The sequence below is a fragment of the Populus alba genome, chromosome 15, assembly GCF_005239225.2.
Source record: "Populus alba chromosome 15, ASM523922v2, whole genome shotgun sequence".
Taxonomy (NCBI): Eukaryota; Viridiplantae; Streptophyta; class Magnoliopsida; order Malpighiales; family Salicaceae; genus Populus; species Populus alba.
Window position 1 is genome coordinate 13,088,914 of NC_133298.1, and position 20,323 is coordinate 13,109,236.

Consider the following 20,323-nt stretch of genomic DNA (forward strand, 5'->3'; position numbering starts at 1 on the left):
AAAAACCGTGGTGAATTGTGGGACACATGTCGCCTTATAGAGCTGGGGACGCCGAGATCTTCTAAACAACACCTCAGAATGCAGTGTTTGGTGGTTGGATGACTCCTAATATGCTGTCATAATGGCGTGGAAGCCATCCACATGAAAGAAATTGTAATTTACAACCATGCCTCTTGAAACCCTTGAAATTTACAATAAAAACAAAGTAAAATGGAAAGAAAAACTCTCCGATGAGAGTTTAATTAGTTAAAGGTTTAAAAGTATTTATACTATTTTATTAAAAATAAAAATACAAAAAAATATCCTTATATTGTAGGCTTTAGATTATTTAATTCAAGGGTTAAATGAGTAATTTTATTGTTTAATAAAAAAAATAATTACAAAAATAACTTCATACAATTCTTAAAAAACATTAATACCATGGTAAATAAACCAATCTATCCCAAAACCAAGTTAAAAAATTAAATAACCAAGCAACAATACAGTAATTATACTATTGTGAATTATGCCTTGAACACAATAATATACTAACAGACTTATTATTATTATTATTATTTTAATTATAATTATAATATAATATGGGCCATCTATTTGTCAAACAAAAGTCCATTGCTTTGAGTCCTTAACTCCTCCCTTGTTAGGCCCCTTAGCATGACCAACCCTTTAGAGAGCTCCAAGAGGACCAAGACAATGATTTCTCTCTTTTAGACTTTCCGGGTTTTCTAGACTTTGATCTGTCCATATTATTACAAAGCAATACTATCAAAATTCAAAGTTTCATATTATTAACGTAAATTGCCACATAAAATAATATAGTATTTGATTATTGTTTCGAGATAAATAAAAATAATTAATCCTGGATTTGTTATTGCAACCATGTTTATATTCTTTTTGTATTTATCATTTTTGTTTTTCTATTATGAGAAACTAAACAATTATATCTAATAAAAGAAAGTCTTACTTCATTTAACCTTTTATTATTATTATTAACGTAGGTATTCGGGCCAGCTTGTGCATATCTCGACTAATCTCACGTGCCCTGAAATCAAGGATCATATAAGTCTCTAGTAACATCATATTAACAACCATATAGTTTGAACCTGAAACTACATGGGAAGCAAACCCCTTGATTCCAAATTCTTATCATTGGAACAACTCCTAGATGGTTGTAAGATTAGGATAACCCCATACACAAGAAATTGAATAAACAATTTAAGTTAAATCTCAAACAACTAAATGATGAAAGACAAAACTAAAAATAAATATCAACTAAAAAAAAACCTCGAGTCAACCAAAATTAACTTGACTAACTCGCGACCTAGCATATGAGATTGAGATAAACTCATAGAAAGAAAAGCGGCAAAAATCATAAAGCTTAAAGCCAAATAACTTAATATTAAAGGATGGAAATTAAAATAATAATTTAAAAAGATCTAAAAAAAAAACCAAAGTCAAATCACAAAGCAAAATTCTCAAACTTCCAAATATTGTTAGATGAAATTGAAAAAAAAAATCAATCAAAAAAATAATTAAAAAAATAAAAAAATAGCAACCAAAAGAATAGAGACCAAATTTGGTATAAAAATTAAATGAAATTAAATAATGAAGGATAAAATTGAAAAATAAAATAAATCAAAAAATGGATAAAAAAATAAAAAATAGCAATAAAAAAATGATGATCGATTTAGATAAATAAAAAAAAAATAAATGAAGTCAAATGCTGAAGGGATGAAATTGAAAAACAAAATAAATTTTAAAAAAGAATTTAAAGTAAAACAAATAGCAAACACGAAAATTGATGCTATAGAAACTAAAATAACATATTTAATTTTTGGAAAGGCAAACACGAAACCTGAGACAGAAATAGAAAAGGGAGAAGAGAAAATAGTTAATTGGAGCCACACCGTTACTCTTTTGCCAACACGTGCCCCACCATTTAGAAATAAAGTTGTCAATTCCGTTCTGTTTTGTTCGGAATGGCCAAAACATTCCATACCAATTTAAAAAATGAAATAAGTTTCATCTCATTTTAAATCTCGATCAATTCTGGATTTTTCAGCTAAATTTCGGTCAAAACGTTCCGGTTTCATTCCACATGTTTCGTTCCACTCTTGAAAAGCCATTGAATCAAATTGAACCTTGTTCAATTTAATTAATTAAATCACCCAAGTATAAAAAGCTATTTTTCATTATTATTTTCAATAACAATGATATTAATGATAATATTAAAAATTATTATTACTATTTTTCAGTGTTATTAAACCCAGATCGGCGGGTCGACCCGGGGCCTGGACCGGTCCGGGCAACACAAAAGACAAGTGCAAGGAAAAAACCAGCCAGACCCGGATTGACCTGGTTGGACCCGGATGACCCGGTCTAACCCGGGTGAGACCCGGAATATATATACTAACTCACCTATCAGGAAATTTGGGAAAGCAAAAAGGAAAGCTAAAATTTTACCCTAATTTCTTTCTTTACAGTTCGAACAATCAAATTTTATTCTTCTGCTAATCTCTTTCTAGCCCCTTACTGGATCTTGTCAAACTTTGCAATCTGCAGATTCTGCACCAGTGAAGAGAAGCTCGATTCCGCTGCTATAAGCCAGGTGCTTCCTTTTTCTGCTTCACAGTGTTTTATTTTTTCCTTTCCTTGCCACTCGCTGTTTGGTTCCTAAGAATTTTCTTTTAATTATTTTTTTGTTAGTGTCTTGCCGATTATCCAGTGAAAAAATTAGCTTAATTTTGTTGATTTTTATTGAAATAAATACTTAAATAATGTCATTTGTCTTGTTGTTGTAATACTTGAAAGTTTCAAGTAGCCAAAAAAAGCATTCAGGGTCTCCTAATCAAATTAATGATGTACAATTATCTGCAGATTCTAGCTTTTATTAGTGAAACTTGATTCAATCTTCAAAATGAAGCTCACGTCATTTAATTGCCTTTTGGATTTCTAATTGGTAAATAACATTGTACACGCTAATGTAAATTATTTCTCAAGCTTAATAAATTCAAGCTTGGTGGGGCAATTGGTTTTCGTTTATGTTTTCTTCTTTTGTTTTCCACTTTGCTGCTGTTTATTGACTTTCCATTGCATTTTTGTTAGAAATGGAGTTTCGATTCATTAAGCTGTGATTTCTTTTTCCTTTTTTATAAATGTTAAGGAGGGGAGTGTATGCTTTAAAAACTCAGCAGCTTCATGCCATGATTCCATTTTTCATGCCAGCTTCAGGTGGTGATTTCAGTAGTAGTTCCATAGGATGAGCTTCACCCAATCATGGATAAACATATGAGAAGCTGCTCCTCATATCTTGTTGGGGCCTCTTAGGATTGAATCATGAACTGATAGAGGGTGATTATCAGGTTTGAACTTTGATGGGTATTGATAATTTTGTAAATGTAACTAATAGTGAACCTTCAATAGTTGAGTTTTTCGATCAAGTCCATGCAGTAGTTATGGCAAGGGAATCTTATATGACACCACCACATAACCTTGTTGCAATAATCCATAGCAGGCAAATAAGCACTTTGGCAGCAGAGTAGAAGAAACATGTATATCCATAGATTAATTATTTTGGAACTTCCACGCTACCTTTCTTTTTAAATATGTTGTCACATTACTAATTCAAGTTTTTTCATATGCATTGCATACTGCAAGTACCACTTCCAACACATGCAACCTTTTTATTCATCATGTTAGTTTGATTTGATTTACTATAGGTTTGTAAAATGGCTTCTCAACATGGTAGCACTTCAAATAGCACTCCTTCAACTACTCCATCATTTGAACCTTCAATTTCCATATCAAGATCAAGTGGTATAAGAGGAAAAACAGATTTGGCATGGGGTCATTGTAGAGAAGCTTCTGAACTTAGTGTGGGATGTAAGAAAACCAAATTAGTATGCTTATATTGTGCCAAAGTTTTTGTGGGTGGAGGTATTAATCGATTCAAGCAACATTTAGCTGGAACTAAAGGAGAAGTGGAACAATGCCGTAAATGTCCTTCGGATGTTCGTCATCAAATGCTTCTAAATCTTCAGGGGAATGCTAAAAAGAAAAGGAGAGCTAGAGAAATGGAAGCAGATTTCAATCCATATAGCGCTAAACAAAGAGAGCATGAGGAGAGGATGATTAGACAATTAGAGGATGATTGTAAAGGCGATGATGATGATGCTGAAGCTGATGGTAAGAAGCTAATGTTACCACCGAAGGTTGCCAACAAAGGAAAGAGTAAAATCACTGGTGCTGTTAAACAATCGTCTGCAAGTTGTGGAAAACATAAAGAAAATATAACATTAGGGGCATATTTTATTCCAAGAACAAATCATGGTGCTCAAAAGTCTCTTCAAAGTTGTTGGAAAAACAAAGAAGCTATCAAACGATGTGATCTTGCTATAGCAAAATGGATGATTGATGTATGTGTGCCATTCAATACTGAAAACTCTGTTTACTATCAGCATGCTATAGATTGTATAACAGCCATGGGTCCTGGTTATAAAGGACCAAATTTTCATGCTCTTCTTGGTTATTACCTAGCAAAAGTGGTTGATGAAGTGAAGATTTTTGTTGAGAGTTAACGAGAAACTTGGAAGAAGACCGGTTGCACATTAATGGCTGATGGATGGACATATCAAAAGAGGAGAACTTTAATTAATTAGTATATTGCCCTAAAGGAACTGTTTTTTTAAAAACAGTAGATGCATCAAAGGCCTCAAAGATTGCTGTGTTACTGTATAAATTGTTTAGAGAGGTTGTTTTATTTGTTGGGCCTGAAAATATTGTGCATATGGTGATTGATAATGCTTCTAATTATGTTGTTGCTTGCAAGTTGTTGGTGGAAGAATTTCCTTCAATATTTTGGTCTCCATATGCTGCTCATTGCATCAACCTCATACTCTAAGATGTTGGTAAGCTACAATCAGTTTGTTATGTTATTGATCATGCTTCTAGTATTATAAAGTATATTTATAATCATTGTTATCCATTATATTTGATGAGGAATTTCACTGAAGGGAAAGAAATACTTTGACCTGCTCCTACTCGCTTTGCTACTAATTTCATAACTTTGCAAAGCATTTTAGTACACAAAGATAATTTGAGAGCTATGCTGACATCTAGAGAATGGGTCTCATCTGCTTATGCTAAAAATAGCAAAGGAAAAAGGTTTGTTGATAATGTATTGAACTCTATGTTTTGGGAAGAATGTGCATCAATTGTACGAATGACCGAACCATCGGTTCGAGTTCTACGAATTGTTGATAGTGATGATAAACCTGCTATGAGATATTTATATGAGGCTATCCATTCTGCAAAGGAAGAAATGTTGAGGAGATTTCAAAAGAAAAGAACTAAGGTGCAACCTTTCATAGACATCATTAATAATAGATGGGATGGACAATTGTATAGGAAGCTTTATGCAACGGGATTTGGTTGAATCCTCGATTTCAGTATGATATCAATCTAATGGATAGATATATAAACACAATTTCTGGACTTCTAGATGTTGTTGAGAAGTATGCAAATGGAAATGCAATTCTGCTAAGCAAGCTTACAAGTGAAATGAAGTTGTTTAGGAATGCAAAACATGACTTTGGTAGAGTGTCTACGAAAAATGATCGCACCCTTTTACCTCCAGGTATATTATTATTTTCATATTCTAAGTAATTTAAAAATATTATCTTGATATAATCTAATTTATTAATTTTGTATATAGATGAATGGTGGGTGCTGTATGAAACTTGTGCTCCAAATCTCCAAAAGCTAGCTATACAAGTTTTAAGTCAAACTTGTAGTTCTTTAGGATGCGAGAGGAATTGGAGTATTTTTGAGCACATCCACTCTAAGAAGAGAAATCGATTGGAGCATCACAAACTTAATAACCTAGTTTATGTCCACTATAATATGAGATTAAAACAAAAGTATTTTCTTTTCTCTAATTCTTCAAAATTTATTTATATTATTACATAGCATTATTGATACTTATATTGTGTACCTTAACTTTGATTTTATAGAAATTATTGGAAAGGATGGAATTATGATCCAATTAATTTTGAGGCATTTTCTGACACTAAAAATTGGATAGTATAAGATGATCCATCATCTTTAACAATTGAAGAAGTAGAGATCTTTCGTCGTGATTTATCAACCATGACTATTCAAGATACTTTAAATGAAGGTAATGGAAGATTTGATCTTTCACTTTGTGTCATAATTCTAATGTTTATTGATTAAGTATGTTTCAATTGTAGATTTGATAACTATAAATGAGATTGAAGATGACTGTGATGATGAAGATACACAAGAGCATGATGATGTTTCAATAGGCATTAATGAGTTTGGCTCAATTCCATTGGTATTTGATTCAAATTTTGCTCCTATGGACACTGAAGAAGTCAATGCCTATATTCAACCAAAGTAAAGATGTTGTGTAGAAAAAATGTGGTTATTCCAATGAGGTCTTGTACTTTACAATTCTTTTTTTTTTTTTAATTATATTAGTGTTAAGTGTTCAACATATTCTAAAATCTTTTGTTTTCTTTATGCAGCTGAAGATGTTGATTTATGGATTCTAATGCAAACTAGAGTTTGAATGTTGTCACCTTATATCAATTATGTTGAATTATATATCTTTAGAACAACTTGTTATTTTATTATCCTTATCTTTAAATTATGTTAAATGTTTGTTTATTTGAAGATAAATGCACTTTCTAATCTATTGATGCTAATTAATTATACTAGTACATATGTTAATGTGATATTTTCTTGTTAATTATGCTAGCATATATATTAATGTGATATTTTATGTCAAAAAACCATATTAATGTGTGTTTTTTTCTTGACCCGGGTCGACCCGAGTGAACCTACAAGACCCGTGACCCAGTCATTTTACCGGGTCAACTACTGGTTCGAGTCTGATAACTATGCTATTTTCATTAACAATGATATTATTTCTTTTTAAATTAGATTTATCACTACTATATATGATTTATATTCATGTTGTTTTTTTCATGTTTATACTTTGTAGGAATTTGAGCAAAACAAGAATTGCTTTAGATTTCATTAGCCTTGATAACATTGACCTAACTTTATATTTAAAATATTTGTGTTAAAACATTTTACTTTCATAATATTTTGATATTTTGTTTAAGTTGAATTACTTTAAGTTAAAGATCTATTTAACCTTGACTATTTAGAAATATTTTAAATTTTGAAATTATATTTGTTTGGCATTATGTGTGTGTGTGTGTGTCTATATATATATATATATATATATATAAACAGTACAACCCTGAAACGGCACGCCGAAACACTTCAAAACTGAAAACATTCCATTTCAATTGAAAAAACGAAATACCTACTAAAATGGAATTGATAACCTTGCTTAGAAAAGCTTTGTCTCTCCTAACACCACCATGAAAGTTAATGTTTGACCATTAGGAGACGCCTCACACGAAGTCCAAAAATGGTGGAGGCTCTTCATATATTGGCATGTGTGTAACACACATTAGCCACTTTTTATTTTTTAATGATATTTTATATTTATTAAAATATCAAATTGCTCACTTAGTCAATTTAATTACAACTAAAAAATTATGATGAAAATACAAAAAAAACCTCTAGATATTAATTTAAAAAATTCACTTTTAAAAATAATTTAATTATTTTACCATGTTTTAAAAAAGAAAAAAAAACTAGTTTATTCATAATTAATATGATAATAACTAATAATTTTTTTTAAAAAAACTATATTGCCACAATAAAAAAGTTCAATGATTTTTTTTTTTATATGTAAAGGGAAATGACATCAATATACTCCAACACACGGTGTCATGTATTTGTCTATATAGTAAAACACTATAGCCTCTTATTATTATTTTTTAAAATAATGTAGCAATTAAGAGCATGTTTGAGAGTGTGGTTGTTGTTATTTTTCAAAACAAAATGCTTTTTATTTAGAAAAACATGCTAATAATATATTTTTTTTATTTTTAAAAAATTATTTTTGAGATCAGCACATCAAAATGATTTGAAAACATTAAAAACATACTAATTTAAAGCAAAAAAAAAAATTTCAAAATTTTTGCAAATTAATTTTCTACCGCACTACCAAAGAGTCTCTAAATCTATGTATACAGCAAAACATTGAAATCTCTTGGTTTTATATTTAATAATAATAATAATAATAAAGCAATAACAATAACATGATAATAATAATAATAAAGTAATAACAAGAGTTTTATTAAAAATTAAATTTATAAAAATATTATAAAAATAATTTAGAATTTCAACTTTTTGATTTATAATTCTAAAAAAAAATTAATATTTTTAAAATACCCGTCTAGCCTTTTTTTTTTTAAGAAATAAATTGAAGATGATGAGAAAAATACAGAAAATAAAATGAGTTTTTTTTTTAAATATGTGAAATCAATTTATTAATTAAATTAATTAAATTAAATTCAATTATAATAAAAAATTAATTCAGAATAGTCTGTTAATTAATCACATTCACATATGTCTTTCCTTTTTATACCCATAGTTACGAAACCTGTATTAACTTGGAACTTTCCTAATTTGAAACTTAAACTAATATGAGTTGAAAAAAAAATAATGTTTGATTCGGTAAAAACTTGGATTAACCTAATTAAAATCTAATATTTATCTCATTTATTATTTTATTAGATTTGTTTTTATTTTTTTTAAAAACAATAAACTGGATCTTGCACACATAAAATTTTATGAGATTATTTAGAAATGTATTTGAAATAGTGTTTTTTAAAAATTTAATTTTTTTTTTTATATTTTAGATGTAAATTAATATAAAAAATAATTTTAAAATTAACAATTTCAAGTTTTCGACGCATCCAAACACATGATCACACCTAACATTCTTTCACCATGAAATTAAAAAAGAAAAAAAGAGAGAAGGATAACACAGTTATATTCTGTAAAGTAAATCAAAAGAGTGGGTGCTAAACAATATTTTGAATACCCTTAATTACTCAGTTTCCTCGTCAAAACCCATCCTCTTTCCCTTACTCCTTCTTACTCACCCACCCTCTCCCTAGATTTCGTCGCCGACCCCGTCACCGGAACCCCCTAGTGAAATCCCTTCTTTAACCCTACGCATTTCCAAGTAAGCCTCTCTCTTTTTAACTCTATGCTCACGCATTTTGTACATATTTACATGCATCCGTTCTTTTCGTAACAAACCCATTCAAATTTCCATGGGGAATAGAAAACGCCCACCAACCTCTCTCACCAAACACCCTCCCTCGCCGTCGCCAGCGGCGGCGTCGGAAGAACCCGACCACCCGAATTCGGTTACTCCAGAATCGGACGGTTCAACGATCAAGCAAGAGTGCGGCCGCGCCTTGAATGCGCTACGTCGCGGAAACCACACGAAAGCCCTACGTATCATGAAGGACTCGTGTGCTAAACACGGCGGCGACGCCTTAATCCACCGTGTTCACGGTACGGTGTGTGTTAAAGTTTCTTCGATAATCGATGACCCTAACAGTAAACAGCGGCACTTAAAGAACGCAATTGAAGCTGCTCGTAGAGCGGCGGAATTGTCTCCGAATTCGATCGAATTCGCTCATTTCTATGCGAATTTGCTCTACGAGGCGGCGAGTGATGGGAAAGAGTATGAAGAGGTAATGAAAGAGTGTGATCGTGCTTTGAAAATTGAGAATCCTATTGATCCTGCGAAGGAGAGTTTGCAGGAGGAGAGTCAGCAGAAGATAGCTACAGCGGAAGGGAGGATCGCTCATGTGCAAGGTGAGTTGAAAAACTTGCAACATAAGTCCAACATTGCTTCGATCTCTACTTGGATGAAGAATTTGGGGACTGGTGAAGAGATTAGGTTAATACCTATAAGAAGAGCTACTGAAGATCCAATGGAAGTTAGGTTGGTGCAAACCAGGCGGCCGAATGAGATTAAGAAAGCTACTAAGACGCAGGAAGAGAGGAGGAAAGAGATTGAAGTCAGGGTTGCTGCCGCCAGGTTGTTGCAGCAGCAGAAGTCGGAGATGGGTTTGGGACACAGTGAGGGAGAGAGGAGTGATCAAGGAGTGGCGGTAACGCCAGGGAGTGATAGGAGAGGGGAGAGGAGGAAATGTGGGAGTAATGCGAGGAAGAATGGGACTAACACTGAGAGAAAGGACTGGGTTCGGTCCTATTGGAATTCGATGACCTTGGAAATGAAGAGGGAGTTGTTGAAAATTAAGGTCAGTGATTTGAAGGGTTATTTTTGGTCATCCAAGGATGGATTGGCCAGTGACGTTTTGAATGAGTTGTTGGCTTACGGCTTGGAGAATAAGAGCTGGGGGTTTTGGGTGTGTTGTCGATGCAATGAAAAGTTTGTGGACGCAGATAGTCATTTGCATCATGTTGTGCAAGAGCACATGGGGAGTCTTATGCCCAAGATGCAGGAAGTTTTACCTCAGAGTGCAGACAATGAGTGGATTGAGATGATTCTTAATAGCTCCTGGAAACCATTAGACATTTCCTCTGCGGTTAAGATGCCTTGGAATCAAGGGAAATGCCATAATGGAGAACTTGGCGAGGATTTTTGCTCAGAGTACCGTAATGAGGACCGTGATGATTTTTTCAAAGATGCACGGGATTCTTCTCCAGAGAAGGAAAATTTGAGGGATGATTATAACAGTTGTCCTGTGAGCAGTAGCAACTCTGACAAAGTTTACAATATTGAAGGTAAAGAATTTGATGGGAACCAGTCGTCTATTGCATACACTATTGATAGCTGGCCAATATCAGAGGATTCTGAGCGAGCGAAGCTCCTCGAAAAAATTCATGATGTATTTCAGGCACTTATTGGACATAAATATCTTGCTGCAAGCCATCTTAATAAGGTGATACAATTAACAATGGATGAACTACAGAATCTTGCTTCTGGTTCTCGGCCTCTGAACCGTGGTGTGGGCCAGACACCCAATTGCATTTGCTTTCTGGGAGCATCCCAACTCAAAAAGATCCTTAAATTCTTACAGGAAATATCTCATTACTGTGGTTTGGGCAGGTCTCCCGAGAAAAGTATTGTTGTAGATGGCTCAAATTCTGGTGCTAAAGGTCCTGAAATTAAAGAGGAGATTGTTCTAAATGGTGATGAGCCTTGTCTCTGCTTGGATGAACGTTTATTGTCATTGGAATATGCTCCTAGCACATGTCCTGACAATGATGCCACCACAGCAACTTCGACTATTGCTGCCTATGGAAATGGGGTTCAACCTGACGCTGATGCTATGCTATCATGGATATTTGCTGGCCTTTCTAGTGGAGAGCAATTACAATCATGGATCCGTACAAAAGAAGAGAAAATGCATCAAGGTATGGAAATTCTCCAGACTCTTGAGAAAGAGTTTTACCATCTGCAGAGCCTTTGTGAGAGGAAATGTGAACATTTAGGCTATGAGCAAGCGTTGCAGGCTGTGGAGGATCTCTGTCTTGAAGAAGGCAAGAAGAGGGAGACTGACATGCTTGTTGAACATAGAAGCTATGATTCTGTTCTTAGGCAGCGGAGAGAGCAGCTTGTTGAGAATGAGCATGATGCGTTGTTCATTAGCAGTAGATTCGAGTTAGATGCTATATTAAATGTGTTAAAAGAAGCAGATACTCTGAATGCCAATCAATTCAGGTATGAGGATACTTATGGTGGCATAACTTCTCAGTTTTGTGACTTGGAATCTGGTGAGGATGGTAATTGGAGAACCAAGGACCACGTGCATCAAGTAGAAACTTGCATAGAAATTGCTATCCAGCGACAGAAAGAACAATTGTCAATAGAGGTCAGTATGTTAGTTCTAGAACCACTTGTTTAGTAAAAAAAAAATTGATAATGATCCTTGTGACTTTAATTCACCTTTATTGTTGCGCAGCTCAGCAAAATTGATGCCCAAATCATGCGGAATGTCACTGGAATGCAGCAGTTGGAACTCAAGCTCGAGTCGGTTTCTGCCCTTGATTATCGATCAATCTTGCTACCCTTAGTGAAGTCCTACATGAGGGTTTGTATTGGGCAGTGATAAATAGGGTGTTTCTTATCTCTTGTGGTTGTAACTTTGCATATTATCTCATGCTAATCTCTCTTTTCCAGGCACACTTGGAGGATCTAGCCGAGAAGGATGCCACGGAGAAGTCTGATGCTGCAAGAGAAGCATTTTTGGCGGAGCTTGCCCTTGATTCTAAGAAGGGTACCCAAGGACGTAGTGATAATTCAAGAAATACATTAGAGAAGGGGAAGGATAAGAGAAAGAACAAAGAGTACAAGAAAACCAAGGACTCAAAGGTTTCTAATTTCTTTTTTTTGTTGTGTTTCTTTCTCTGCTGGCTTCTGACTTCGTAGAAGACATAGACATGGCGCATTGTCCCAGTCTAATGTGTTTTGCTTTGTAGGTTGTTGCTGCTAGCGAGCAGCAATTGCTTCAAGATGTGACTAATGGGAGGGGGTATGCCTATCTATTTGTGTTGCTTTGCACTTCTATATTTCTGTTTCTAGGACAAGTGCTTCCATTTTAATTTGTGCCATTTTGTTGTAAATACAAGTAAGTAATGCATACTACTTGTTTTTATAATGTTTTATTCATTCCTCTCTGCAGTTCCTTTCCAGATGCATCTGATGGAAACTATCCAGATTCTCAGAGTCGTCTTTCTGTAAGTGATGATGATTTGAAACAACAGGAAGAGGAATTTAGATGGAAAAATGAGATTGAAGAGGAGGAAAGAATGCTCGAAGAATCTTTAGAGCATCAAAGACGAATAGAGAATGAAGCCAAACAGAAGCATCTTGCTGAGCAACAGCACAAGAAATCTAATCTAACTTTTCCAGAGAAGTTGTCTGGGGGACTACACGATTATTGCTTTGATCCTGCTGCTGCTGATTCCCGTGAGCCATTGGTAAGCATTAGTTTGAGATTTATTCATTCAAGATATTGTAAAGGGATAGAGAATCAATATTAGGTTCGAATCCATTGGAAATGCGCTTCTTGAATAGAGAAACAGTGGTTATTCTGAGTTTGAATGCCGAGTTAAAAAAATTCCTATGAAATGCCAAATGTAATCTTATCAAATATCACTTTCAGGAGCAGATGACACAGAAGAGGGGGTTGCCCAACAATTTAGAAGTCATGCCCATGACAACAGCCAGTGGTGGGATAGCATTATATTATAAAGTTTCTGAATGAGACTGGGGTTGGCTGTAATGTTTTTAAATGATTTTTGTTGTCTTTATTTCTCAGAGCTATCTACTGGAGGAAGTGTGGAGGGTGGTCCTTCTGATAGACGGCCAGGAAGGAGAAGTAGGCGGCAGAAGAGTTCCTCTAGATCTTCTGATGGAAAAAATCAACCCATGTTATCTGAAACAGAAAATTCTGAAATCGGAAGCAGTATGTGCTTATACACTTTGATTATTATTTTTTTATTCTTAATCAAGAGCTATCATGCATGGAAGCATGCATTTACAATGGATTTTAATCTTCTAAATTGCTTCAATCATGGTTGTGGATTTAAGATTACCCAAAGTGGATGACATATTATTTTTTTTTTCCATCTAATTTATGGTGATATCTTTATTTCCCTCTACCCTTTTTACAATGTCACCTCACCCCATTGAAGCAGCAGCAGCTTTAATCTGTCTTTTTCTTTCTTAGATCATTTTATTGTTTACTCCAGCTTTTATTAAAATGACAATACATGGAATACTTCCTTGATGGTTATTGAAACTAAAATTTTAATCCAAAGACATGATACCCTTGGAACTATACCGATGGAATCTGCTACTAATTTTATGATTACTCAACACTTGCTCATTGATAAAAGTTTGAACTCATTTACAAGAGAGTGATTCATTGAAAAACAAAGGCAAGAAAGTGCATCTACAGAATTTATTAAATGAAAAGACAATCTTCCAAATATTGCTCTATACATCTAAAGTTAATATAGAGTTTTAATCCACCTATTTAAAGTGGCAGAGAGAGGAAATACTCTCCTTCAGAAGCCCTCTTGCTACATTGCCTTGCTTGAGCCAAAGAATTGTTGAAGTAATTAAGGCTAGATTTTTCTCCTCCCTATTAGTTCTCTCCAAGCCCGCACTTCTCCTTAGTTAAGCCATTCAATAGATTCCTGACATTGAAAAGACATGCTAGCATAAATTCCAAGTGTGGTGCAAAATGAAGTAGCGAACCACTTTTACAAAGAGAAGATGTTGTGGGTGTAGACCAAGATAATTACCCTTCTTTTTAAATATGGTAATAGTAAAAAACAATTAGGTAGTGCTGATGGTGTGCTGTTCTCTTCCTGCATATCTCTGTGGAAAAATTGTTCATGACTCATGATATCATAAACAGACTAGGTTTAAATTAACATATAAATTTGATTATGATAAACAGTATTGGTTTGTTGAACTGGGCTTATTGAGAGGTTTCTAGTTTGTTGGAGTGAAATCTGCATAACTTTATGGATTATTTGTCTGTTGTTCTTGATGTCTTCATATGAATGTTAAGAGTAGCATACACATTTTGCTTTTTAGTTGTTTAAAATTCTCTTCTGCTCTGCACTTTGCTGGGATTTTTAATTATACTCTCCAAGATATAGTAGATGTGTGATGATCGCTTTGGCCTCTCATTCTGGTTGCTTGCTTGCTTTGTACTAAGGGCTTCCTTACATGCTTGTCAGCCATTATACCTTGAGCAATTTTGTGGTTGATTATCTACATGATGTACCTAATTTTATGCGGGTTTCCATATTTTAAACCAGTTACTTCAAATTTGGGAGACAGTGCAACTAAGACACTGAGACAGTTAAAAGTAGAGGAGGAGGATGAGGAAAGGTTTCAAGCTGACCTTGAAAAAGCCATGCGCCAAAGCCTTGGTAAATTTCTTCTGATCATTTGCTTGCTTTCATTTTACTTCACTACATTTTATGATTGTACATTGTTAACTATACCAACTAGATGAGCCTTAAGGGAACATGATAATACTGTCTTCGTTGGATGCCCTTTGTCCCATGAAACTCCACTTCTCTACCAGTTGTGCTTTTCAATCTTCTTTGATTTTGTAGACTTCTACGTGAAGCTCAGATAACTTTTTATGTAAGAGGATTTCTGCATCTAGGTTTAAACCCTGCAATTATATATATATATATATTCTTTTGATAAAGGATATAAATCCTGTAATAGATTCTGAATTTATGTATTATCTATGCTTCTTTGTGGTTTTTTAACATCATTATATTTCAGAAATGGTAGAATTGCATATATTCAACTTTGTCACGCATGTATAATTCTTATTCATCCATTATTTTAACGGCAAGTTCAGCTTCCTGTGCCAAAAATAAAAATTCACTGTGTTTCTGTTGTGGTCAACTATATAAAAAATTGGTGTCACATGTGGGGCAGTCTATCCCCAGGCTTTATTTGCCATTGAAGATATTGTTGTATTTGGTTCTGCCCCTGCCCATTTGGTTCAGGGTATAATTTCTTTGAGAATAGAAACAAGATGTTCTAACAACAAAACCTAGAATTTTATGGAGGAAGTCTATGTTCACCAGAATGGGTTCCATCTACAAAACCTAGATTCTCTTCGTTTGTTTTAGTGTGTTTGATTTTGTGGTGCAAGGTGTTTTTTAAAAGTGCTTTTCGCTTGAAAATGCATTAAAATGATTTTTTTTTCAAATTTGTTTTTCATTTTTGCCATCAGCATATCAAAACCATTGGAAAGCACTAAAACAGCATCAATTTGATGTTTTTCAAACCATATGCACTTTTGAAACGCAATTTCAAACACGAAAACAAAGTCACTTAGCTCTATGTAGACAGGAGGAATGGTGTCTCCAACAATCTTTTTTAAGTGAATTTCTTTACTTCTTTCACATACATTTCACTCACCACTACAAAAAGAAGGCCATAAGGCTTCCTCTGTTTATTGGGTTGATTGACTTTGTCAAATAATCAAGATTATATGTTTTGTTTACTTAACTAATTATTTTCTGAAAAGAGAATGGTTTCACATTTAATTTGCCTGCAATTCCCCCCTGGTTGGGTTTCTGGGTATGCTAGTCACACCAGGGAGCTGGGATGTTAGTTCCTTGATTAATTAAAAAAATGATTTTCTGAACTCAATTTTGCATTTGTAATTTTTGCTAGCTTCTGTAAAATAATAGTTATTATTATGTTAGTGTATGTGTCAGCACTGTACCTTTCAGGTTTAGAAAATTATGTGTGGCTTTATTTGAGGTGGGCACGATGAGCATCTAGGTCAAACAAATATTTTATTCATATGATGTGATAGTAATTTGCAATATTGTTTTACTCAATATCTAGCCATCCCTCATCTTACTGAATCAGAATCAAATGGGTTCTGACCTTGTCTTTAGATTAGTTGTTTGAGTTTGGTTGAATCATGCCAGGTAGCATTTGCCTTAGGCAAATGAATGAATTTACCATCATGTTCAGCACTTCTTTTCCTTTCCCTAATCTCCGAAGTGAAGTTAGAAACGTAATATGTATCCATTTATTTGAAACTCTATTAATCTATTTGCATTGATTTTCCAGACACATTTCAAGCAAATCAGAAGATACCAATGATGTCAAGTTTGAAAGCACAGCAAACAATTTCTTCTGAACTTGGTAATTCTGTTACTTCACCATATGAAGTTGCAACTGTAAATGTGGATGGAACTGATGTATTTGGCACTGGCTTGAAGAATGATATTGGTGATTACAATTGCTTTCTGAATGTTATCATACAGGTATTTTCAGCACAATGCCATCTCTGCTGTTTCACTATTCTATTTATATATGCTTTTCATTGCTATTTCACCATTTACTCTGCGTGTGCTTTTCATTTAACTATTCAGTGCCTAACTGTTTCTCGTTGCTTCTTTTATAACTTCAGTCCTTGTGGCATTTAAGACGGTTTCGAGATGAGTTCTTAAGTAGATCACGATCAGAGCATGTTCATGTGGGAGATCCATGTGTTGTTTGTGCCTTGTATGATATTCTTACTGCTATGAGCATTGTATCCATGGATACACGAAGAGAAGCAGTTGCTCCAACATCACTGAGGATAGCTTTGAGCAACTTGTATCCTAATAGTAATTTCTTCCAGGAGGTAATTTTTAAGAACTGTGTTTGGCCTCCTTGGTTTTCATAACTTTTTACTTAACTGTGATTTTTCATCATTCACTCTTTACAATGCAAGAATTTGTATATGAGGATATCTTTGCTGAGTTAGTTGGAATTGAATTTACAGGGACAGATGAATGACGCATCTGAAGTTTTGGCTGTGATATTTGACTGCCTTCATCGAGCATTTACATCTGGTTTGCATGGTTCTGATTCTGAGGCAGTGGAACACAGTGGCATGGAGTCTTGGGAATGTACAAAAAAGAATGCTTGTATAGTGCACTCTCTTTTTGGAATGGACATTTCAGAACAAATGAATTGCCAGAGTTGTGGTGTGGAGTCTAGACACCTGAAGTACAGTGCTTTCTTTCATAATATAAATGCCAGTGCCCTCCGAACAATGAAGGTACGTGTTGCTGCTAAACAAATTTTATGCAATCATTTATTTCTCCTTCCTTTGTTTTTTTGTTCTTTCAATTTATGTGGTGTATTAATTTACTTTACCCCTTGAATATTTTCTTCTTTCCTTCCAGGTCATGTGTGCTGAAAGCTCTTTTGATGAGCTTTTAAATCTTGTCGAAATGAATCACCAGTTAGCTTGTGATACTGAGGCTGGTGGTTGTGGGAGGCCCAATTACACCCATCATATTCTGTCAACTCCACCACATGTTTTTACAACAGGTGAATGTTTTTTCTGAATTGTTTAGAGATTTTTGCTTAGTAAGAGGCACACTATTTTAGAAACCCAAAATCATGTACATCTTTTTCCTGCAGTGCTGGGCTGGCAGAAAACCTGTGAAAGCATTGATGATATAACAGCAACATTGACAGCTCTAAATACTGAGATAGATATCAGTGTTTTTTATCGTGGTCTGGATCCAAAGAACATACGTAGCTTGGTCTCAGTGGTACGTAAATTTGACTGACCATTTATCATAGCTTGGATTCAGTCATACATAAATTTGACTGACCATTTATCATGTTATCTTGATGGAGATATTGATATTCAAGACTTTACAAATGCAGTTAATTAGGAAAGATTGGTTTGGTTGTTCTGTTAAATCATGCCAGAAGGAAAGATGAGTTTTTTATACTAGGGTGAAAAGATAAGTACTCAAAAATACTAAAAGTGACAACATGCAAGCACCAGTTTGCTAGAGACAACAGGAGAAAGATATAAAAATCAAATGCATCAACTGGAAACATGGGGAAACCTTGAGGGTGTAGTTGTTGAAAATTTCATAACTTGTGGAAAAATTTAACTAGAAAGCTCAACTGTGGAAAACATGTTTACCAATTAAAAATGTTCACTGTTTTTTTGAAAACAAGTATTTTATACTTTTTGAGTTTCATCGTTAAATGAAAACTACAGAGTCATTTTACAAATTTTCTGCTTTTAAACAAAGGGCCCTGTATTCATCAATTTCCTTTTTTTCTCCTTTCTTTTATTGTCTTAAATGCAAACCAAAGGAGGCCTTGTTTTCTATTTTAGAAAACAAAATAGAAAACTAATGTTTATTAAATGTGTCTTGTTATTTTTCTGTAGAGAAATATTTTCAAAATACAGATGAATTAGAAAGCTGTTTTCTGAAAGCAAATACACCCTAAGCATTCGATTAGGAAGATAGATGTGGCTCATCAACTAAAAAAAGAAACAGAATGACTATACAAGCTGTGCATTTTTATGGCAGTTCAAAAACAAGGAATCAAATTAAAGTCTTTATTGGGAACACTGGAGAAAATTCTTATAGAACTTGAAGTTTTTTGAACCAGGGGGGATTATGAGAAGAGCAGTAATTGTTTAATTTTTTTTAAACTGGAATATTCTTGGTACTCCTGCTTATTTTCTGGATGTCTGATTTAGTCACTGGTTGCTGGGATATGAATTTGTACTAAAATCATTCCTCATGATCCTTGTATCTTCAGGTGTGCTACTATGGGCAACATTATCATTGCTTTGCCTATAGTCAAGATCATGATCAGTGGATTATGTATGATGACAAGACTGTTAAGGTACTTCTTGATTTGTGTCTGGCCATTGTTTTATCTGCTATCTTGTCTTACAATTTATTCTTTGATTAATAGGTAATTGGTAGCTGGACTGATGTTCTTACCATGTGTGGAAAAGGACACTTGCAACCTCAGGTTCTATTCTTTGAAGCTGGAAACTAGTGATTTTGGAGGAATTTGTGGATTATCTGTTGACCCAGAGAGCATCAAGTTTACCATGGCTTGCCATTTTTGTAGTGAGGAGTTGTTTATAGTAATATAACGCAATTGAACCCGATACTGCAGCATTGGTTTTGAAAACAATAAGTTTTTGACACAAGAGAGACGCTGCATGTAATCAAGAGTCTTATGATACAGTCAGGCGGTTTTTGTAGGGAAAACTTCATTTGTGCAGGGAAAAACCATGTATACTTCATTTGTGCTGGGAAAAACCATGTATCAAGAGAGATTTTCTTTTACATGAAGAATAGGTTAACAGAAGAGCTTGAAGGGTACTTTTTGGCACCCTTGAATCTGAATATTTTTGTCAGGGTAATTTGGGTTTCTGTCCATGGAATTTTCGCATGGGATGGTGGCTTGGTACATAAAGAGCAGTAATTGCTTGGTTGCTGGGAGCAAATGCATTGAAGGAGCCATATGATACCATAATGCAGTGGCTAATACTGTCCAGTTGTAGGCAGAAGCATATACTGTGAAAGTTGTAAGCTTGGAATTTCTGTTAGATGTAGTTTTTCCTTCTTTTTCAAAAATTAGGATTCCCCTTTGAAGAGTTTTTGTATAGATCACATCTTGATCCCAGGGTCTTCAACACTAAATCTGCAGCTTCTGGTTATTGTTTATGATCTGCATAATGCATAATGTGCTATAATGCTGAATTTTCTATTGCTGATTTTTGTTTTTAGATGCCTTGCTGGATATAACTTGCACCAATATATATATATATATATATATATATATATGATGATGATGCTGCCAGAAACTTGGCCGAGCACGACTCAATCTTGCTGTAATCTGATGGAATTTATACTTTATGAATTCATAAGATTCTGCGGCGTCTCTCTCGATCTCTTCTTCTTTATTTATGGAGATTCTGCTGCAGTCGAGGATTTAACTCTTTTTTGTGCTCGTGTGTTTTATTTATGGAGATTCTTTGCTCCAGGGCAACTAATTTTTTCATAC

At 34.1% G+C, this 20,323-nt stretch overlaps 2 protein-coding genes across 5 annotated transcripts; both read left to right on the forward strand.

The window, feature by feature from the left end:
- The first annotated feature begins 2,435 nt into the window (after window positions 1–2,435).
- LOC140954625 (uncharacterized) lies at window positions 2,436–6,752 on the forward strand. Of its 3 annotated transcripts, XM_073404870.1 has the most exons (5): window positions 2,436–2,605; window positions 3,223–3,359; window positions 3,717–6,172; window positions 6,246–6,452; window positions 6,543–6,752. In XM_073404870.1, exon 3 carries the CDS (start codon window positions 3,726–3,728, stop codon window positions 4,572–4,574), a length of 849 nt encoding a protein of 282 aa, XP_073260971.1. In that variant the 5' UTR covers window positions 2,436–2,605; window positions 3,223–3,359; window positions 3,717–3,725; the 3' UTR covers window positions 4,575–6,172; window positions 6,246–6,452; window positions 6,543–6,752. The 3 variants fall into 3 exon arrangements, with proteins under 3 accessions (XP_073260971.1, XP_073260969.1, XP_073260970.1); XM_073404868.1 differs by lacking the exon at window positions 3,223–3,359; XM_073404869.1 differs by lacking the exon at window positions 3,223–3,359 and having other exon boundaries at window positions 3,717–4,904.
- A 2,186-nt stretch (window positions 6,753–8,938) lies between these two features.
- Window positions 8,939–20,045, forward strand: LOC118033485 (uncharacterized). Of its 2 annotated transcripts, none has more exons than XM_035038493.2 (15): window positions 8,939–11,801; window positions 11,892–12,020; window positions 12,110–12,301; window positions 12,409–12,461; window positions 12,612–12,909; window positions 13,101–13,161; window positions 13,251–13,397; window positions 14,767–14,880; window positions 16,562–16,758; window positions 16,905–17,120; window positions 17,262–17,540; window positions 17,668–17,815; window positions 17,909–18,042; window positions 19,061–19,147; window positions 19,220–20,045. In XM_035038493.2, the coding sequence occupies exons 1-15, from the start codon at window positions 9,222–9,224 to the stop codon at window positions 19,304–19,306; spliced, it is 4,722 nt and encodes a 1,573-aa protein (XP_034894384.1). In that variant the 5' UTR covers window positions 8,939–9,221; the 3' UTR covers window positions 19,307–20,045. The 2 variants fall into 2 exon arrangements, with proteins under 2 accessions (XP_034894384.1, XP_034894383.1); XM_035038492.2 differs by having other exon boundaries at window positions 8,940–11,801; window positions 13,095–13,161.
- Window positions 20,046–20,323: the final 278 nt, after the last annotated feature.

What these genes read in the sequence shown, in the direction of transcription:
- LOC140954625 (XM_073404870.1), top strand. Translation starts at nt 3,726, where the DNA reads ATGGCTTCTCAACATGGTAGCACTTCAAATAGCACTCCTTCAACTACT.
- LOC118033485 (XM_035038492.2), top strand. Translation starts at nt 9,222, where the DNA reads ATGGGGAATAGAAAACGCCCACCAACCTCTCTCACCAAACACCCTCCC. An exon ending in AGCCATGCGCCAAAGCCTTG is followed by an intron (nt 14,881 to 16,561) that starts GTAAATTTCTTC and finishes TTGATTTTCCAG; the next exon opens with ACACATTTCAAGCAAATCAG. An exon ending in TACGTAGCTTGGTCTCAGTG is followed by an intron (nt 18,043 to 19,060) that starts GTACGTAAATTT and finishes TTGTATCTTCAG; the next exon opens with GTGTGCTACTATGGGCAACA.